At 36.6% G+C, this 22,473-nt stretch overlaps 1 protein-coding gene across 1 annotated transcript in view; it reads left to right on the forward strand.

The window, feature by feature from the left end:
• The first annotated feature begins 9,872 nt into the window (after positions 1–9,872).
• Positions 9,873–22,473, forward strand: part of LOC118740125 — a 97,875-nt gene continuing 85,274 nt past the window's right edge. Inside the window, exons 1-3 of the mRNA XM_036471618.1 lie at positions 9,873–9,958; positions 11,451–11,565; positions 11,622–11,799. Of these exons, the coding sequence (XP_036327511.1) occupies positions 9,873–9,958; positions 11,451–11,565; positions 11,622–11,799 (379 nt within the window). The remainder of the gene's footprint in view (positions 9,959–11,450; positions 11,566–11,621; positions 11,800–22,473) is intronic.

Genomic DNA, 22,473 nt, shown 5'->3' on the forward strand with positions numbered 1-22,473 from the left:
TGTTGTAATAAAAGCGTGTTTTTAGTTTTTTTAACTATAATATTATTACTATTGATTCTAGTGATGACGCGCTACCCGTTTCCATAAGATCATCTGCGCACATTATTTCCTTTCGCAAGAAGTTCATTACTGAGGCCAATGCTAACGGATATTTGAAATGAATTTTTTTGAACCTCGGGTGGAGTAAAGTTGATGCAGCTAGCAAAAAAAGAATGATCTATTGAAAATATTTTAACGATTATTTTGCATTTAATCGATTAATGAAACACTAAACTACGATACAATTAAATCGTAAATTAGACAAAAATAATCGATTAATTTAATCAAATGATTAATCGCTACCATCTCTATACATATGTATGCTGGGTTTAAAAATTAACAAAAATATATGTGCAGTTTTTAAAATACCATAATTTATAATAAATGCACCAACAAAAATTTGTATAATCAGTTTTTAAAACTAAAAAAAAAAAAATTATGTCTAACTTCAAGTGAACATAGAATGCATGCCTAGGTTTTAAATTGCCAAAATTTATGTTCAGTTTCGTAATAACCAATAAGTTGTTGGTTTTAAATGATTCGAAATGCCTGCCCATTGTACACATAGTCCAAAAGTTGTGTCGGTTTTTAAATTAAACAAAATCCGCGTTCATATTTTACATGGCCAGAAATTATATCCAAATTTTTAGGTCCGAAAAAAATGAGTCCGGTTAGTAAATAACCAAAAATTCGGTACAGTTTTTAAGTGAACAGAAATTTATATTCAGCTCTAAATTATTTGCAGTTTTTATGTGACCAAAAAAGTATGTAAAGTTTTTAATCTAACAAATATATATATCTACAGTTTTCTAATTACAAAAAATTCCTGACCAACTTTTCGCTCAAGCGCCCAAATATGCAAAGAAATGCCATCAAGGCAAAGCCATATAACTTGCAATATAGGAAATAGTGATTCAGCATAAGCAAAATAATATTTTGAGTGGATGAGCAAATAATTTCGATATGAAATTTATTTTTGTGGAAAGCTTACGAAATATTTACAAAATACTGGAAGATAATAAAACTAAGTATGAATAACTAGGTCAACCAATATCTCAACAATATTAGTACTACACTCTAAGGATGAAATAAACTGAAATAGGACAAAAGGAACTAAAAAATTTGTAAAAGAAAAAATAAATAAAATAATCAAACTCTGTTGCGAAAGGTAACCCCTTTTATGCTGAATAAAGTAATAATAGGAAAATGTCAAGTAGAATACGAGAAATATTTCACTCGTTATGTAGAATTTACTAATGTGTTAGCCTACTTTTGAGCGCATACTTACATACCAATGCAAGGTGTGGGTGTAAGTGCAATAGCAAATATCTATCCTAATACGGAAAATATTGTATGAGTAAATATTTTCTAAGCAGCTCCAACGCCAACTGATATCTATCCTCTTTTCATCTTCCGTGTGTGTGTGTGCTCACCTGTCTACAGCTGCATAACGGCATTGCAGTGCTGTGTGTGTCGTGTGCGTGTGTGTGTGTGTGTGTGTGTGCAGCGCCCGTAAATATGCTAATACAATTTCGAAACTCAGTAGATATTAGGTTACTGCTTGAACATACATATGTGTGTGATGCATTGAAAACTATATTTATGTATAAGTGAATAGAGTACTTACTTTTCGAAGGATATTAATTTCAATAACTTTGTTGACGCCTGTAGTCATAAAGTTTTATATGTTTACACAAACAAATTTGCATGTAAGCAAGTGAAGTTGAAAGCTTTGATGATGTAATAAAAAAAATAAATATTAAAAATGAAATACAGTAACTCTCTCAAAGAAGTTTTTTTTAGGATTATTTGAAGGAAATGTGTATTTTTGAATATTGTAAGATATTATGTAAATTGGGATATCATTTGTGCATAGGTGGAATATTGAGTATGACACGTGATGGTAGATGTAAAAATAACGCGCTAACGAACACCTTTGCCTATATAGTATGTATGTATGTATATGTACATGTGAGGAAAGTAAAAATACTTATTTATTGTTAAAAAATAAAGTTAATGCAATTTTGGCTCTCAATTTTCAAGTTTGTTTTTGTGCAATCATAACGCACTTGTGACACACACGTACATACGTATTTATACCTATGTATGTATGTACATATAAGCGAAAATAAGAGGTCATAAGAAGCAAAGCAAATGCTCCCATTTTATTCGTTTCTTTTATATGTAAATTCCTCCCAATCTCTTAGTACAAGTAAAATGCAAAATTTTATGCGAATGGTTTCTATGGTATTTATTCTCTTTGTGTTTTGCTGTAGCTTTTATTTTGCTTCTTACTTTTAAGATTTCCACCTTTTCTACTCTGCATAGGTGTTGCTTGCATGCATGTACTATTTACACGTACTTATTTGAATATTTGCTTATGTAAATTCCTTGTAAGGAGTTGTAAACTTGCAATACTGCCGGATTAAAGGCATAGCGATAAATGATATTTACTAAATCTTATAAAATCTGGCAAACAAAAAAAAAAGATTTGGGGAGAAGAAAAAATTGGAGTGGAGGGTTAAGTACGAGTTAGAGAACTTTTTGGCGTGAAGTTTGGTTAGGATAGTTTTCCTTTCTTCTCGTTCTTATTCGGCGCTGTTACCACGTAAGCGATTTTGGGAAAAAGAAAAAGTAAGACAAAGAGATGAAGGAAAGAAGTCAAAGAAAAACACCTGAAAAGAAAATGGGCATAATAATAAGAAGGGCGAGGAGGAGGACAAAAAACTAGTAAAAAGAGAAAGTGGAAAGAATAATAAAGAAAAAGTGAAGCACAAGACGAAGACAAAAAATATTGACCCTCATCAGTCCTTAGGTCCAAAATTTACCCGTTTTAAATTTTGACCCGATTTTCTCACTGGCCTTAGGTCCGATAAATCCAATTTTTTTTTTTCATTTTATTTGCTTTTGCTAAAAAATTTAAATTTTTCATGGAATTTTACATTGCAATTGAAATATTTTTTGGCTTTTATTACTTATTGGGCCCAAGGATGACAAAGGACCCTATTCTCTGGGGAGCAATAATTCCCCGTCGAAGCAATGCCGCACAGTTCGTTGAACAAACATAGAGCACTGTAGCCAGCATTTCACAACCAACTGAAGCCAGCACAAATAAACGTGGACGTTATTTCTTATGTCAGCAAGACATTAGCGTAAATCAACAATTCGCCAAACGTGGAATGTGCAACAAATTTCTACGCAAATACCATCACAACAAACCTCTAATATGTGTTAAATGTGAAGAAAAACCAACCAACGGCAAACACTATACAATTATCAATAAATCAGCTCAAAATACTTTGTTTAAACCAAAACCCGCTAAGTTTCACCCTAATGTATGAAAAGAATAGCTGTGCATTTAGTCGGCCTATTACTGTTGACTAGAATAGTCATTTTCTCCAGTAAAAAGAATCCACACCTAGACAAAACGATGCAAAAGGCCAGCGTGTCTACTTGGACCTGCCGGAAACTAATGAGATGGATCTGCGGAATCAGACCTCAACTGCTAAGGTGGATATAAGATGCCATCTCCAATCCCATTCAAACTTATACTGGATCCATCTGGAAGAAGGTAGAATTGAAGTCTATGCAGGCAAAGCTCAGTAAGCTACGGCGACTGGCCTGCGTAGGCATCACTAGACTGATGAAAACAACACCAACCGCAGTTTTCGAGATGCTTTTTACCTGCTTCTCCTATACATTGTAATCAAGAAAGAGGCTCTACAGCAAGGTTCATCTCAGGGGGTAATGTAGAGGACAAGAGGCTCATTCATACTTCCACCCTCAGGGTTATAAAACAAGAAGATGTGCTGCGCATTAGCTTTGTGGACCTGTGCCTTCCGAGCATTAAAATTACACAAAACTTCACGGTCTTTTTCGCCGACCGAAACTACTGGGAACACGAACGACCTAAACCTTGGAAGGACAGCCACGTCTGGTTACAAGACTGGCACCAAGCCTGAACACGGCGTCGGAGCAGCAGTTTACGGCATACAATCCAGAATGCTCCTTTTCACCAGAATGTGGCAAGCCAACTCTATCTTTCAGGCCGAGGAGCAGCCACTGGATTACATCTGAGACAGTTTTGGAAATGGGGAAACCAACAAACCCATCCACATTACACTCAGACCCATCCACATTACACAGCTGGTGTGGGATTACCTTTAGCTTTTAATACATACTTATCGACTTCAAGAACCGGGTATACCTCATATAAGTACCGGGTCACAGTGGAGGTATGGCAATGATGTGGAAGATAGTTTTGCCGGAAAAGGGGCTGCACGAGGATTCATGGAACCAGAAATCTTGACTGGTCTGCCATGGAGGTTTGATAGGCGAAATCGCTATATCTAGATGAAAAACGAAGCAACAAGAGAAGAAGAACAAATTTACTGGTAATAGATGGGCTAAGTCCTTTATTTCGGATATATAAAAAAGGATTAAGAATTGTTACAGGTTTTCTTACTGGCCATCGTGGGGGGAAATGAAACACTTGTCAAACAAGGATTTGTTAACTCTGATCAGTGTGGAAACAGAAAATAGCAGAGCACGTAATGAGCTGGGAACCCAGAACTCAGTTATCCGGTTTTTATAGTTCATAGTATCTGGTTCATACCGTCGCCAGCCCAGTTACATTCAAAGAGAAGAACCATGAGAAAAACACCGATGCATTACAACGAGCTAGCAAATAAAAAGGAGAAATTTCCATGAGGCGACCCGGTAGTAGCGAGACGCTATAGAAATTTTAAATTTCTAAGGGTATCTTAGTGCCAATTTAGAACCTAACTTTTCAGGCCTTGCCATACTTTTATTGGACTCAACAAAACCAAAAAAGGAACAGTTAGGCTACAGAGGTAACATAAAAAATATATATTGAGGGTACTAAAATTTATAAAATATACTCTTACAAATTTTTTTACCCTGCATCACTCAAATTACGAAATCAGATGTGAGCTTCAGTTCTGCATGCCGAAAATTCCATTTTTGTGGATGCATTTCTAGATCGACAATGAATCACTTTGTGTTTCTTGCAATTTGCTACAATTCGCTGTCATTTCCTCTGCAATCTTTATGATGCGCTGTGCGCTGCTTGCTTGCTTGCCTGCATGCTGTCGCCGTAATTGCAGTTCCTTTGAAATACCTTTTAGCTTTGCTTTACGATTCAATACGATTCATTTCACTTTCACAACTTCCGTCTTTCGTATTTTCTCGCTCGCTTCCTTTGATTCACTAGCAGCAGCTATGTATGCCGGCATTTGCAGAGCTAACGTCAAACTGCATGCAATGCCCACCTGCTGCGTCACAACTGCATTTTTATTTGTTATTCCCTATGAAAGCTTACCTTTGACCTGTCTTGGAAATTATTTAACTTTTTTTTTTTATTTTCTTGTGTGGATTCCCTTGCTGCGTGCTGATGCTGATTTACCCATACATATAGTTCTAGATGCAAGTATGAGTGTATGTCTGGATATATATATGTATGCAGTAAGTACATATGTATGCATGTTAGGTCCTTTCATTTGTGCGTAAATGCTTTATTGCAAGAGTGTTGCAATGTCATCGTCGATTTTTATTTGCAGTCATATGCCTGCAGTAAATTGGCAATCAGCAACGTTTACAGTTAAGTGCTGCATGCGGAGTAAAAGCGACATACCGCTGGTTAAAATAATTGTCATCAAATTGAACTGAAATGGGACTGATGGATGTGGTATAAAAATGAGCTGCTGGAGTAAAAATGTTTTCAATATTATACATATACTAAAGTTTAATAAAAAATGTACATGTGTATGTACATATGTATGTATGTACATATGCAGAAATTTTTAGAAATTTCAAAAAATTCCAAAACAAAAGGAAATACACAGTGACGAACAAAAGTATTGGCACAGTAGATTTTCGCAATGTATGCAAAGTTTTCCATGCTAATTTATTTTCGATAATTTTTTATAAAAATATAGTTCATACTACACCAAAAAATATAAGAATATAATCTCTAAACTTTGTGCAAAGTTCTGGAAAAAGCAATAAATTTGTATACTAATTTGCAACTTTTTTCACGCAGGTTCTTCCACACAAAGTATGTTCGACAATAATTTTTGTATGGAGAAAATTGCCAACACTCTCCACTAAAAAAATTACCAAAAATCAACGCGATTTTCTAGCAAATTCACTACACCGCAGCAGCCGCCAAATTAATATTAGGTTATTTGAAAAGTCTCTGCGGATTTTCGCACTATGTGGTATTGGTGCCTATACATCTGGCTACACTAATCTACTTGCGCCCAATAGGCGTGCGTTTGAAAGGTGACATTTCGGGCTACTTTTGTGGCACTGACGATTCTGTGATTCGTCCCTCGTGCAAAAAGGTATATTGATTTGAAAATAAGTGAAATATATGAAGGGACAGGGACTCCATCGCCGAGTACTGTCATTCACCCCGGTGGACAAGAGTCTATTTGCGCCCACAACCCGACGGCACAGAAAGTCGAAGCATCCTAGGATCTCTTCTGTAAGCACATGGAGCGTACAAATGAGCGCTGCTCTCTTCACGATATAAATGCCGGGGTGGACATGCGAGGGAAATTTTGGCCCGAGTGTCGGAAAATTCATCCACCAGGACAAAACGTCCGATAATGGTCTGATTCTGATTAACTTCGGCGGGGCAGTATGTAGTACTAGATTTAAGTATAGAAATATACATAAAGCTACGTGGCTGTCTCCAGATTGAAAAAACGAGAAACCAAATGGATCATGTTGTGATGGACGGAAGGCACGCTTCCAGTACTTTAGACTTACGTAACTTGTTGCAGCCAAGAACCAGCCCGTCTCTGTGCAGTAAAAAATGTGCGCCCAATGCAAGGAAATCTCAACTTCGAAATGCTGCAGTCGCAACAGACGGCTAATGCATTCGCCACATTCGACTCTCACATATGCTTTCAGAGAGCACTCACCAAAAACTGACATATGCGAGCAGTGGAACTTCCTCAAATTAGCCTCTTTCACCATGTTCATTAACCAAGCGGAGGTCAATATTGGCGATCGTAGGTCCTGCAGGTACTGACCAGCCAGAGTTTCGTGGATTGGCGTATCTTCATCGCTGAACTGCGTGAGTAAATCCTAAGAAATGCATTTTTTGATTAATATACATAGATGCTCCGATATTACCTGCCATATTGGTCGACATTATGTGGTAAGCGTGAGAGTTGAGTCCAAAAACCCTGTTCTTTACAACCCAGGGCTCCTGGATAAAAACTAGCTCCTCCCCTTTATCACTGAGGCGCAGGAGCAGAGCTGCAGAAGCTGCTTTAGTATGATGAAGGTTTATTTGTAGAACCCTCATCCACAGCTTCGTCTCCGTCCATCACTTCTGGCGGTATCATCGGCATTCTCTGAATCCGGCGTCAGAAGAAGGTGTCCGGATTCTCTCGCCCCACGGTTAAGTACCGATCCGTCACCAGAAACAGATTGCGTAACGCTATCTATTTCCGCTGCCGAGTCTGACCTCACCTCTGAAAAAGTGGCCTCGGGAACCTCCTGGGCATCTTGGTTAGGAGCAGGACCGATCAAGGCCTTTTTTTCTGCCGGCTCTGTCATTTTACCCTCATTCCCTTTTTGAGTTTTGAGGGTAATGGAGTAAAAGCCATAGCTAATGACTCCCTTGCAGTCAGCGAAGATTGGGAGGCACTCATCGTTTATCACCAAGGCGATGTAACGTTGCTGCTCCCAAACCTCGCTGACCTTCACTATTTTCCAATCTGGGGCTGGCAGTACGTCATTATGATATATGTATGATATCCAAAATCTCTTCAGGATTCGAGAGTTCCTCTGAGATCCAGGCTCTGGCTGGCGGCTTGCAAAGGATTTCGTCCCTGTGCACTGCCATTAAGTCAGCGCTGAGACACAGCTCACCAAGAGAAGAATTTGCTTCCTTATACGGTCGCGCCGACCGTTCATCAGCGCAGGAAACTAATTTGATACGGCGTTAGGTAGAGACCAGCGTCGCGGACAGTTGGCGCAGGGCCAGGATTTTTCCGGAGAATCTTCTTGTACATCCGGAAGAGACCCACTAGGATGGACCTCCAGTTGTTGGCCGTCAGGTTTCCTTCCGGGTGCCCCGTATCTATAATTGCCAGCATCAAGTGGTCCTTGGCTACATCGTTGAAAACCCTCAGAGGCCGTGGAGGGTTAAGAGTAGCAGAATCCATGGTCCCCTTATGAGCAGCATCTATATTGTCTGCTGACCGCTGCGACCTGGTATGCCTTTGCGTTCAGCCGACTTCGTGCCCTCAAAGAGCTTGCGGTCAGTAGTACTGTCCGTGCAGGACTTCCGGGTGCCATTATCGCCTTCACCCGGGACCCCTTTGGAGCTACACTCAAGGGGTATACTCGCAGATTCCTGGGATATAGACGACTGATATGATAGTTTAATTGGCCGTGCAGGCTCTGCTTGCAACCCAGACGCCAGTTGCCCACTACCCACCAGGGAGCTGTTGATGCTGACGCCGGGCGGAACATACTGTTGAGTGAGCCGGTTAGGGACCGATCTAGTGGCTGTCGAAGATATCGTTTTCTGGTGGTTCTTAGTCACCTACTGAGCCGAGGCCGTTCGGCGACCAAATAAATAGGTAAGGGGAAAGAATGGTCAGCCTTGGAAGAGCCCCGCGCTGGGGTAAGTCCACCGTTACTCCCAGAGGTGCCGTGAGAATACAGTCGAAAAGCCCCCTGACTGCAAACCATCCAATGGGCACGGTGACGCATGACACCCCGGACTAGGTGGGCGTTTTATACCTACCACCAGGTACCCCCTAGAAATAGCCTAATTATGCCCACCGCAGCCTCCCTGGGGCGAGCCCGTACGTCCTACCATCAAACCAAGACGAGGCAGGGGAGTTTATACCCCGGCCCCACCTGAATGCCCACTGCGGCATAGAAACAAGCCTACCTTGCCACGGTGCCCATTGCTTAGTCGGCACCCGCTTGGAGGATATATCTAAGAGGATTTTCGCCAACCAACAATTTAAGTTGCTTTGACTCATCTCATAATTTGTAGAAGTTTAAAAATTGCCTATCTGTGCTCCAATATATTTATTGCCTATTATTTTTATTTGATTACATAATTTTCCCCCGTGAAGTACTGTAGAGCCGCTTGCTAAGCATATGACCGGCAGCAATCTTAGAAAGCTAAAGTATCCATCTCAGCTGCAGCTGCTTTAGTTCAATTAATAAACGCGAATGGATGCTCAAACAAAGCTTATAAAATCCCTAAATTCGAAATATTCATTCTAGACATTAAACCAGCCATATTTTGTTTGAAGTCATACCATATTTTATTTCACATTTTTTCTATTATAAATTTTCCTTTATCCTCAAATTTGTGTTTGCTAGCAACTGACAGCTTTGAAGGCGCCCAAGCACAAAAACTTTACCTGGGGAAAACCAGCTGGCTGAGATAATTTGCAAAATTTGCTTATACCTTTATTAGAGATGTACATATTTTTGTAATAACTTTGTTTGTGTATGCCTTGTTAACAAAAAATGTTAGTTAGTATGTACATAGCTAGATACAGGTAATCGTATTTGAGCATAGCAACTTAGTTGGTGCAACACAGCAGCTTTAACGCAATATTTTCAGCGAAAGGGCCAGCGCCCAACAAATGCTGACTACTCACCTAGGAGTTTATATACATACATACGCACTTGTATATATGTATATGTAAATATGTATGTTGTTATGTATTTGTTTTACACAACTAGTACATTAGTCGGAAATTCTATTCATTCATTTTGACCTTGTTACTTAGCAAATACAATTTAATGCAAATTGTTGCAAAAACATGTCTAAAGTGGGCGCCAACCGACACAGCCAGTTCCGCGGCAAAGCAACAGCGGCGGCTAAAACGCGCTACAAAGTCGTGCATATGTATTGAAGTGAAAGGTACTTCCACTTAGCCTGCAAGGGAGGAGCGCATGTCAAACGGTAACTGTCTACGCACTCTTCACTCCGGCGATTGTCTACGTGAATGGTTCGTTGGTTGTTTAGCTGCCTGGCTGGCAGGCTACTTGTTGGTTCTCGTTGGCAGTTATTTCTGTTCGCTTAGCGTCAGTCACTCGCTCTCGGCATTGATTGCCCATCCGCCAGCCTGACCCAAAGACTGCCTGACTGAGTGACTGCTATTTACGAGGTGTGTTAAAGCACTTTGAAGGTGTGTCGGATACACTTCGTTGCTTCGTTCCGCTTGTCCTGATTTCCATTTGCATTTGGAAAGCTGGGGATGCTGATGTTGGCTATGGTGGTTGGTAGTCGCTGTCATATGGACGCTTTGATGCTGCTGCTAATGGGATTTGTGTTGTTGAGTTTTTGGCAACGTAACGCAGTGTGGGCTGGATGCGGGTGATTTTATGTGTGTACACTAGGGTGGTCCAAAAAAATGCATGTGAAAAAGTAAAGTCGGAATTTTTATGCTCTCACCCACTAGGAATGTTCAATACCGAGAAAAATATACCCTTACTTTTTATTTTGAAATAAAAAAATATTTAGAGGTCGCTCAAAGCGCATCGTAGAAATGGTATAGAATAGTTAGAAATCAATATTTTCTACCAGAAAACTCGGCTTATCTGCAGGAGATTCCCAATTATAATACCCAATTGTTTATTGAACCATTTCTTCATCGCAACTTTAATTTATAGCTCCACCAAAAACCCCGAAAAATGGAAAGGGGTGACCAATAAAAAATCGTTAGTATTAAAAAATGGTTAAATAAACAATTGGGTGTTATTATTTAAAGTCTCCTGAAGAGAAACAGAGTTTTCCGATCGAAAAATATTGATTCTCAAGTATCTATACCATTTCTACGAAAACTTTCATTTTTCCCATATAAAAATGCATGGAAAACTTTGAGCGCTTTGAGCGACCTCTAAATATTTTTTGATTTCAAAATAAAAAAGGGGTATACTTGTTTTCGATATAGAACAATCCTAGGGGATGAGAGCATTATATTTCCGACTTTACTGTTTTTGGACCACCCTAGTGTACACGGTCAAAAGTGGCAATTTTGAAGGTACGACAAAGGTTTTATTTACATCTTTTGAAGATTGGAATATGGCAAGCGTTAAATGCAGGTGCGGTCTGGTGCGTAGCGGAACTAACTATCGAATATATTTACTATGTATATTTACTAGACGTAGCAAGATAATAGGAGTGGTGATGGTAATGATTTTGGTAATGGTAATTGTAATGGTAATGGTAATGATAATATTAGTGTTAATGGTATTGGTAATGGAAATGATAATGGTATTGGTAATGCTAATGCTATTTTTTATAGTTGTCGTTATGGTAATGGTAATATTAATGATAATGATATTGGTAACGGTAATTAAAATGGTAATGGTAATGACAATTATAATGGCAATAGTGATGAAAATGGGAATAGTAATGGGGGAAATGGTAATGGGAATGGCGATGGCAATGGTAGTGGTAATTGTAATGTTAAAGGCAATGGTAATGGTAAAGTTAATGGTAATGGTTTGGTAGATGTTAGAGTTGATTTTAATGGTAATGGTAATGCTGATGCTTATTGTTATAGTTATGTTATAGTTATGTTTATGGTAATGGTAATAGCAATGTTAATGATAATAGTAGTGGTAAGCAAAACCGTAATGTTAATGGTAATAGAAATCATAGTGGCAATGGGAATAGTAATGGTGGTAATGCTAACAATAATGATAATGGTAATGGTGATGGCAATAGGAATAATAATAGTGGTACGTGAATGGAAATGGTAGTGTTAAATGTAATGGTAATGACAATGGTAATGATATCAGTAATGATAATAGTAATGACAATGGTAAAGGTAGTGCAAACCTTAATGATAATGCTAATGCGTAATAGTAATTATATTTAATAGCTCTATAAAAGGCTATTGCTTGTTATTGCAATGGTCATGGTAATAATAATGGTAACTCGAATTCTAATGCTAATAATTTCAACTTTCAAAATGATAATATTTGGCAGCCTAAGTTTAAGAATGCTCTCGAATTTTGCTTACTTCCTATAAGCTATCAATTATTTTAGGTCAAATGTAAAGCGTCAGCCTAATGCTCTTTCATCTTGTACTCGCAAAATTACACTTAACCTATTTGATTAGCCAACTATCCACTTACTCGTAAATCTACAAATCAGCATAAATCCTTTTTACCTCAATGGCGCTCTAAGGATTTACTCATATATTTTCCAAGCCTTTTAATACATTCATAGGCCTAGCCGTTGATATATCAGTGTCACCTTAACGCATATAAAATTGTTGAATGTAATTGAAAGGATTCGCCCAGTGCTCTTCGTAGAAGCTCCAGAATATCTCAATTGCATTAGCATAACAGGCACTACCATCGCAGAGGGCAGCTAAATCAATGTCACATAAAGCCTTTAAATTTGCGACATAATAGTGTAAACCTTTTGCGTAAATGGTATTCTTCTTTTTGCTCTCTTTGGCTACTGCAAAGTTTACTTTTGCGCATCCTTTTAACTCGTTTATTCTGAAATTTTATCAACATATATCATTCCTTCCTTTGGAGTCTCTATTGTATAGTTTCTATGCTTTTACTCGTACTAAGTAGAAGCAATGGTCCTCTGGGGTCAAGTTGATTTGCGAAAATTATCGGATTATGGCGTAAGTGGGAAATGTTTAAAAGGATTTACCGAAGAAACCTTTTATGAAATACTCGTCTAGGTCAAATTTTATGGCAGCAAATTATGTGCGATTTTTTCGTGATTGGGTTGAGGAGAGGTTATTTCGCATGTGTGAATTTTACTTTACATACAAAGGCAACATTTTGTGTGTGCATGCAGGGGTACAGGGTGTTCTGATTTTAAAGATTGAATGCTATGGGAATAGAAATGTTAAGACAATATTTTATTTAGGAGAAAGAAATAAAGTGGCATTGGGTAGTCTCTCTCAAATGCAGTACCGATTTGTCGTCTCCAAATCCTTATATGCCTTTCTTAGCAGTGACTTTTGTTGAGATTTTCCGGTCTTTTTGCTTGTCACCATAATCTCTAATGAGTTGAAAAAATAAAACTTTATTGCACATCTACAGGCCAAGCCCGGTCATTTGACACCTCACTTTTGAAAATAGAACGAACGATATGTACATACCTATGTATATGCCACAAGAACCCAAATTTTCAAGTTCAAACTGCATTTACAGTGAAGGTATGAAAGTTATAAAAAATATGCTTTCTTGAACTTAGCGTTCTCAGTTTTATTAATCAGCGAATTTTCATTTACATCCGTCCATAATTCAATTTTTGCTCACATTTCATATGGAAGGGAAGCACTGTGTGTCAAGCTGATTCAATTTAGCCATGCCCGTCTGTTTGTATGCAATCTAGTCTCTCTGTTTTCGAGATATCCGGATGACATTTGGTAAGTGGGTGTATTTTTATAATGTATTTTTATAAGGTATTACTTATTTGTGCGAACCGGAAGAATCGGACCACTATAACATATAGCTACCATACAACTGATTGTTCAGATATGAGATCCTTTATTTTCAGACATGTTCTGCAAATCGTACGATTTGCAAAGTATTGTTGAATATTTGTAATCAAAGTATTAAATGTTTCAAATTGAAACTACACAGACAGAGACACATCATTTACGTTATATCCATCGATTTAGTGCCAAATTTTCCCTCATTGTTATAAATCCCCCGAAATAGATTTTGTAAATCGCATCGATTTGAAATCTTACGATTTGCAGAACATTTCTTTAAGAACTCGTCCATTTATGTAGATAGGAACATGAAATTTCGCACCGTTTTCACTCAATTTTAACAGATTACTTGCCGTGAAAATAACAAAGATGGGGTCACTATTACATATAGCTACCATACAACTGATTGTTCAGATATGCGATTTTTTGTTATAACCCCTCCATTTATGCAGCTGGGAACATGAAATTTCGCACTATTTTCACTCCTTATCAACAGAAATTTTAAAGTATAATGAACAATTATCGGATCACTACAACCAATTTATGTATGGCCCCTATACAACTTATTGTTCAGATATGGGGTTTAACTGTAAAACTCCTTTATTTGGACAGCTAAAACTGATAAATTTCGTAAGCTATTTTATAAACAAAAATACAAAGTCTACAAAGAAAATCGTCAAAATCTATGCTGTATAAGCTTTATCTCCTATATCACTGATTGTTCAGATACAATTTTTCGCGATATATCTCCTTTATGTAGGAAGCTAAACCCATTAAATTGTGTTACCGGTTTACATATCTACCGATCACACAGCAGTGAAAATAAAGTATTATATAAGGTATATCTTCCATACCTCTGATTGTGTAGATATGATTTTTTGTATATGTATGTAACTCCTCCATCTAAGTATGCTGTGAATATATACATTTTTTCAAATGAAGTAATTTGTTTAAGTAAAATTTTCAGATGTTCATGTAAGGTACGAAGACTTCGGCACAACCGAAGACAGCTCTGCTTTTACTTGTTATTCCATCATAAAAGGCCACAAACTCAAAATGTTGAATAAAATTAAAAAATTACAAAAAATGTGTCCTTTTTTAATTTTTTCCTCGTTAAAGTTTTTCTTTTTTCATAGAAAAGACAATATCTTGGGAAAATGATCTGATCTGGAAAAACGGCACACGTATCAATAATCAGCAATCCAAAATTAAATTTACGCGTCTCGCTTTTTTTGTGTGTAATTTCAAAACTTGAGGGAAAACTGGAGTGCAAGGTATTCTGATTATTTCGGGATATACCCTGAATTTTAATTCTCAAAAGTTATGTACATATGTATATTGAAATCATAACCTACCTGTTAATGAAGTCCGCAAAATACAACACCGCTTTTAAAAATTTTAAATAATTGCCGTCGTCGATTCGCCACTTCTCGCTCGCTATGTTTGAGTTCCGGTCGCTTAACGAAAAATTTTGCATGTGAAAGCAACAACAAAGTTAGCTAGCACGGATAGACGATAGCAAGTTTGGTTGTACCTCATTGAGTTCGTTCGTTTCGCCACTTGCTAACTGATGGCGAATCGATGACGGCTAACAAATATTTCGATTGAATGAAAAGCAACAAAAAAATTAAGTTGCCTTACGCCTATGTACACATATCTGAACATAAATAATAACAACATTCCCATCGCACTTCGATCGCTTTTAAAAACATACTTAAGACAGCATGCCACAACTTCCCCTACTGGGACTACTTTGATTGCCATATGAGTCTACGTGGGTATCTACGCATTTATTTCCTAGAAAAGCGATTCCTCTTGAGAGTTTTCAAACTTACTTGTAGGCTACAGCGGGCTACTTTGGTTTTTGGTTTTCCATTTAAAACACTTTAACCACTTGAAAACTTCGCAAAGATTCACTAAAAATATTTAACCTCAAAACTTTCGTGAACCTTGTTACTTTTATACTTAAATATCTTCAGGCCGCTTTGTGGATTTCTTCACCACCCCCCCCTTCCCCCCCAGATGAAATTCACAATGCGATATCAAATATAATACGTTTTCAAGTGATTTTCTTTAACGCAACAATACCCATCAATGTGTGGTTGCCATTTCATGCTGCAGCGCAGGAAAGGGAATTCGGTGCCAGCAACGCCTAAAAAGCCAAATAATTTTACCGAAAATATATATGTATTTAGAGGAAAGGAAAATAAATGCTAACGGTGTGTAGAAATTTGTAGAGAGCAGAGCAAGTAAAAAGAAATATCAAACAAAAGGAAAGAAATGTGACAGACGTCAGCCCACATAATGACTTCCTGAGGAGTAGGTCGAGCGAAAAGCTAAAACGAAAATAAATATGATGGTGGAAAAATAAAGAAAACCTGTAAAAAGAACAAAATACGAGAAATATAATAAAAGGAAAAATACAAAGCAAATAAAAAACTGTCCCCCAAAAGAAAATCAGTGAAATAAAATAATAAAAAGGCGGCGTTGATGCGAGTGTTAAGCTGGGCGCGGCGAAACAAAAGCGAAATAAATGGGCTCATATGAAAAATCAAACAAATATACATGAGGAGGGTCCATAAAATATCAACATCTAAATTTTGTAGAATTCAAGACATTCTAGAAAATTTGGAAATTAAAAACAAAAATTTAGGGGCCGCTACCAGGGTTTGAAAAAATTCCATAAAATTTGGACTTGAAATCTGATAAATTTGACATGTTTTTTTAAGGTATTCATAAAAGCTCATAAACTCGCTGAGTTATAGCTGGTAAAAGTCGATATATATGTACTTACATAAATGCATACTCATATATACGCTAGACATACATACATGAAATACCCACATATATGTAGATAACCACAGAAGTATACCCACTTGAATTTATGTATACTATAAATATTTTGTGGAAAAATTTCAAAAAGCTAAGCCGAACACTCACTAAGCCAACATGCAATGAAATTCGTTAAAAAAATTTTTAAAATTATGTCAGAAATAATTAAAATTACGTCGAAGTGGAAAATTGTTGTAGCTCAAAAACTATGTTTAAATTAAAAGAAAAGGTGTGATAAGAGGGATAAGATATGAAAAGAATTTTTTAATTTAAAATTTAACGAGCCAAAGATTTAGTGATTTCATGAGTTTTTTCATATGCAGCAGTTGTTGTATAGAGTTTATTACAATAAGAGACAATTTTATTGCAACTCAAACCAGCCGGGACTTTAACTCGTATTTTTATTTTATGACATGCTAAAGTTTTAATGTCCATAGATTTTTTTATTTAATTTTTAGAGACTTTTACGTTGGTGACAAGAAGTTTTTGCCTAAGAAGACCGCTAGCAAAATCCTCCGAAGAATAATTTCTTAGAACATTTTAATGCCCTTGCAACCTTCTAAATTTGCTTTTTGAGTGGTTTCTTTAATTAAGGTCAAAACGACCGATTCAGGCGGGAGCTTATGGGTTAAAATATTCTACGAAAATATTTCCTATGAAATTTTACCAAATACATCTTAACTTTTCATTTCGCTCAGACATTTATTTTAACCATTTTTTAGCATTTCTGAAAACTACTTAGGTCGGGACGTGAAAATCTTAGTAGGTCACAAAATAAAAATATGAGCTAACTTTTGCAACATACATATTTTCAGAAAATGATACCAAATTTCGGGCTGGTTTTGGCTGCCGCACAATATAACCAAATATACTTTTTAAGGAACTTACTTTTTTGTAATACTTATTATTTCCTCGAGATTACCATTCCTCTTTCTTTGTAGAATATGGAGATTTTTTCGGATATTCTCGTAATTCCAAGCATTCTTCGAGAGCATTCGAAATTTTCTCGGTAGTCCTTAGAAATTTTTCGGGGGCTTTCTAGACTTCTAATGAATTTTTTTGTATTTTTTCGTTATCATTCAGAATTTTTTGGGTTTTGTTCTTAGATTATTCGCGCTCTGTTTTCAAAGTTTTCATAACTTTACGGGTTCCTCGAAATTTGTAAGGCTTTCTCGGAATTTTTAGTGATCACTCAGGATCTTTCCAAAACTATTGGGATATTATTTGTGTTTTTCTATAGTTGTTTAGTTTTTTTCGCGTTCGGAAGTTTTTGAAATTTTTTCAGAAGAGTTTAGTTGTTTTTTTTTGGTTCTTTCGTGATTTTTGAAAATTTTTTAGATTTTTTTCAGAAATCGCTCAGAAATTTTAAGTAAAGTTTTACTTTCCGAGGCTTTTTTGAAAAATTTTCTGTTTTTTGCGTGTTCTTTTTCGGAAGCTTTCGAAATTTTTCACAAAAGTTTTGGGGTTATTAAAATTTTTCTACGAATTTTTTGGGATCCCTTAGTCTATTCGGAACTTTACGGAATTCCAAGCATTTTATTTCGTATTACTCGACTATTATTTTAAACATACATATTTCCGTAGTGTTTCGCTCAAGGGGATTTCAGAATTTTTCGCGATTTTTTCATATTTCATCTGCCTTAATTTTTGGGTCCTTTTTCCGGGATTATTCATGTTTTTTGTTTCGGAAGCTTTCAGATTTTTTTTTTTTTTCAAAAAGGTCTTCGGAATTTGTCAATATTTTCGAGAATTTTAGAGTTTTCGGGCCTAAATTAGGACCTTTCGGGTTTTTAGGCTGGGTATTCTGAAAGCTCTTAATTTTTTTTCGGGGTCTTTCGCGATGTATATGTATCACGGGAGCTTTCGAAATATCTTAGGAGAATATTCGGAATTTTTAAGACTTTTAGAGGTTTTTTCGAACTTGATTAAAATTACGTGGGCATTTTCCAGAATCTGCACTAGCCTTCATCAATACGTATTGTAAATCTCCTATAAATCTTTTCGAGTTATATGTTTCTCTTCAGGATTATATATTAAATTTTGGCTATCCAACATGGACTCTTGACTACCCTTAATATTGGGTCTGCATCCAGTATCTCAACATTACATTTTTCACTAATTTGAATCTTCTCGCCAATGTCGCTAATATCAAATTCCAAGTTATCCGCACATTTACTTCCATACTCACGCACACGTTCACGCTTATATTCATCCATATTTTGCATTTGTATTGTGTGTAAACACCAGACTATCAGTCGGCTAGTTGCACGACGCATGCATGCCCGTTCGTATACACATACACACGTACTCGCTGTCAGCTTGACAAATTATTTCGTATTAAATTTTAGGAATGCTCATTTTTTGCTTGCTCACACTCACGCAGCCTGTCACCGATGACAGTGTTGTCGCGCGCGCACATCACCCCCTTCATTAACATACCTACTATTGTGTGTGTGTTATAGCTTATCTACTGGTTGACTGGTTGGTTGCCTGTATTGCTGTATGGTTGGCGTTGGCTGGTCTCTATGGTGCCATTACATATTTCTTTGTTATTTTTGCACAGCAAATTAAATAAACATTTTCACAGATTTCAAATGTGCACAATTTAATGTTGTGAAAATACTCACCATATATATATTTTTTTTTTCATTCGTCACCGATTCAAATCAACAAACGCGTTGGCATGTGACGAGAGTGCCATTCATTTTTTTGGGCGTGAAAAAGTTTTGCGGTTGTACCCTTTTTGGTTTTTATTTTTTATTTATTTTTTGGCTACAACACTTTGTAGGCTGCGCTAAATTGAGATATAAGTTTATGAGAGTTGGATGTGTGAACGTGTGTAGTTAGGCAAATCATCGGGTTATTTTAAGGCTATACTTTTTTGGCTTTTGTGGCATTGAATGTCTCTTTGTTACCTGTGCATGATTTATAATTAACGTAATGAAAGGCTTGCTTGTTGATAAGGTTAATTAAATGGAAACTGAACAGGCTAAAAAATATTTAAAATTAAACAAACAGAGGCAGTGAGTTAGAAATTTTAAATAATTTAAAATATTATTTTTAAACGCTTTAAATAATGTAATATCAGAAGTAGAAGAAAAGAGCGGACGAATTATATTTAATTGTTATTAATTTTTTAATCACTTTATCAATTTAAAGTCTTAAACAAAGCCATGCTTTTTCAAAATACATTCCATACATATCATTACCTAAAGGTGAAAAAGAGCCAAGTACACTTTCTTCCAAAATTTAGTTTTTGGTGCAGAATTACAGATAATGCGAAACTACAACGATTTTTCGACTCTCCTTATTAATTTAAAACAATAGACTTTGCACCTTTTCACCTTTAGGTAACGATATGTACTGTGTACATTCGACTGTACTACATACCTTAAAATCAATCAAAAAAGTTCGCCGTACGCCTACTGAGTGTAAAGTATTTTTTATGGTGATTACGAAACATTTTTTTGCTGAACCTCGGCGTCTCCTTTTGACGGTTTTGGGTGAAACCTATGTACGTTCGGCAATAAAAAATTACTTTAAAATAGTTTTGCTGGAATAATCAAAATATTTCTCTAGAAAAAGTTTAATGCTTTCCGGCGGGCTTTAATTTACTGGCATAATGGTGGTATGTTAGGGTGATTAAGATTAAGATCTAGTGGGTAAGTACCAGAATGCGGTACTTTAAAAAAGTAAAGTTTTTTCCTCAAGACAAAAATATCGATAAATCATACTGTAAAATTCCGACTGTAAATGCTGAAGATATGTCGAAAAATGTAAAATGGCGACATCTATGTTCGGCAAAAAAAAAGAAATTGCCTTGCAAACATATTTCAGATTTAGGGGTGTCGGCGAACTCTTTTTCTGGAATAGGAAATTTACATGAGGCGAGTTTTCAGTGTACATACCTACATACATCAGTCTGATGATGGCAGACGTTACTCATACGCCCCGTCGAGCAGTACTATTTTAATCAGTCTTACTTATACGCCTGGTCGAATATGGCCAGGTGTCTGCTTAAAGTTACGCATACGCCGTGTGGGCTTAAGGTCGTTTTTTTTACTAAGTACCCGATTACACATCAGCGTGAGCAATGTTTTCGTAAAATATTTGTATGGCTAAATTAGTATTAATTGATTTTTCATACAAATTGCATAATGGAAATTAAAAGGGAGTTCAACAACCTTCAAATGGGTTTTTCTGGCAAACTAATGCTGCCAGTTGTCATGCTTCTAAGCAATATAAATTGAGACTGCTGTGAAAACGGAAAGGGCGGCTTGCCACAATGGTATTAAGAGCGAACTACGAACTTCGAATACAAATAGTCGTTTAAAATAAAAAAAAGACTACAAATGAGGAAGTGGAAAATGTTCCACATTATTTATAGTTAATTTTTGTTGTGGAAATGTCAGAATGGGGTGGACTGATGTTTTGTTTTTAAGCTTTGATATTAACTTAAACTGGAAATTATATACCATTTGGGCTGTTGCTGATTAGGTGAGGTGCGCTTTACCACCCAATAGTACCCACGTTAAACACAGTGTCCGACCGACTTCCGAAAACATTTTTTTTTTCAAATATTGATGGATCATCTGCCCATGGGTGTTGAGATTTTGGTGCCGAGTCCATAGACAGTAACACTTGCACTGTCTTTTTTTAGAGCCATCTGTGTACCAATGTACGTAGCTGAGATCAAGGAGAGGCAGTCCGTTTGCAAAATCTTCGCGATCTGGGATTCTAACTTGCAACTTTCTGTCAAAGCAGATCTCTTTGGTTATGGAGTGAGAATGATACTTTAATAATTCATGCAACGCTGCGGTTGTGATTGCAACTCGAACGAGGCCATTTTCATCATATTTCCCTGCCTGAGATTGTTTGTAATAAATTTTCCTGAGCACAAAGTACAAAGTTATGGAAAAATATTATACAAACGTGTGATGTTACAGCTGAATAATTAAGTGATCGAAAAATATATCTAAGTCAAATAACGATGCTGTTTCAGGATCATTGAAAGAGGTTTTAGCTTTTGTCCCGTATTCGTCTACCATAAATATGGTCACCGTAACTATATTGCTTTGTTAGTTTTCATTGTAAAATTCAAACAGTATTCAACGATCGAACAATCAGCAAAGCAACATAAAGTCCAAGCAAAGAGATAACAGGTGGCACACCCAGTTATCAACCCACTGAATTTTTGAATTTTTGAGCAGCAGCAAATTTGATACACCACTGCACTGTTGGCTGCTTCGATTCTTCACGGGCTATTGACTGTTGCTTTTTCAACGTAATGGCCAACATTTTCAAGTTTCCGAAATTTTTTTTCAGCGCACAAATTTTCTTACTTCTCCCCACTCCTCTCAGTATCAGTTACTGTGCGCCGCTGTAATGCTTTTCCTATACACTGGAGTACAACAAATTTGAATGTGCAAAGTGAAATTGCGCCAGCTATGCTGGAGTAAACAAGTAATTTTTAAGCAAAAAACAAAACCGACTTCAATTCTCATTTAAAAATTCAAGATTATCGTTAGTTTCTTCATGATCCAATCGGATTCGGATTTAAACCAAATTAGTATGCGACCACATGTGAGGTAACATCTTTCCTGTAAAAAAAAAGAGTTATAGAAATCGGTTTACGTTGTCCAAATTTATGCGGTAACATACATAAAAAAAAATTATAATATATTCCGGTGAATTGATAACCTTCTCCTTTTTGACAAGTCGGTTAAAAATATGTAGTAGAATCTACTGCGCGCTAAGGGTAGTGTGGCATGCAAAAATTGCAAAGTGGCAGGATTTGATGTGGTAATTTGTGGTGCTAAATGGAAGGTATAATCAACTGGCACTTCAAAAATGGCGTGGAAGAGGAATAAATGAAAAAAATATAAAAGAGGTAGAGGAGAAAAATGGGCGCAGAGGGAACAGGAAGATTGAAAAGCAAGCCAATGTCGAAGATCAAAGAAAAATAAGCATAAAATTTAAATAAAGGATGCTTGTACGTTCACTCTAGCGAACACGAGTGCTAAGAAGGATAACTATAGCCGCCATATGGAGGTAGCTTTGTATGATATGATTATTAAGTCAACTCATTAATTCATACTTAACTACACATATG

The sequence above is a fragment of the Rhagoletis pomonella genome, unplaced genomic scaffold (genome assembly GCF_013731165.1).
Source record: "Rhagoletis pomonella isolate Grant_MI unplaced genomic scaffold, Rhpom_1.0 Rhpom_scaffold_00005, whole genome shotgun sequence".
Classification (NCBI taxonomy): Eukaryota; Metazoa; Arthropoda; class Insecta; order Diptera; family Tephritidae; genus Rhagoletis; species Rhagoletis pomonella.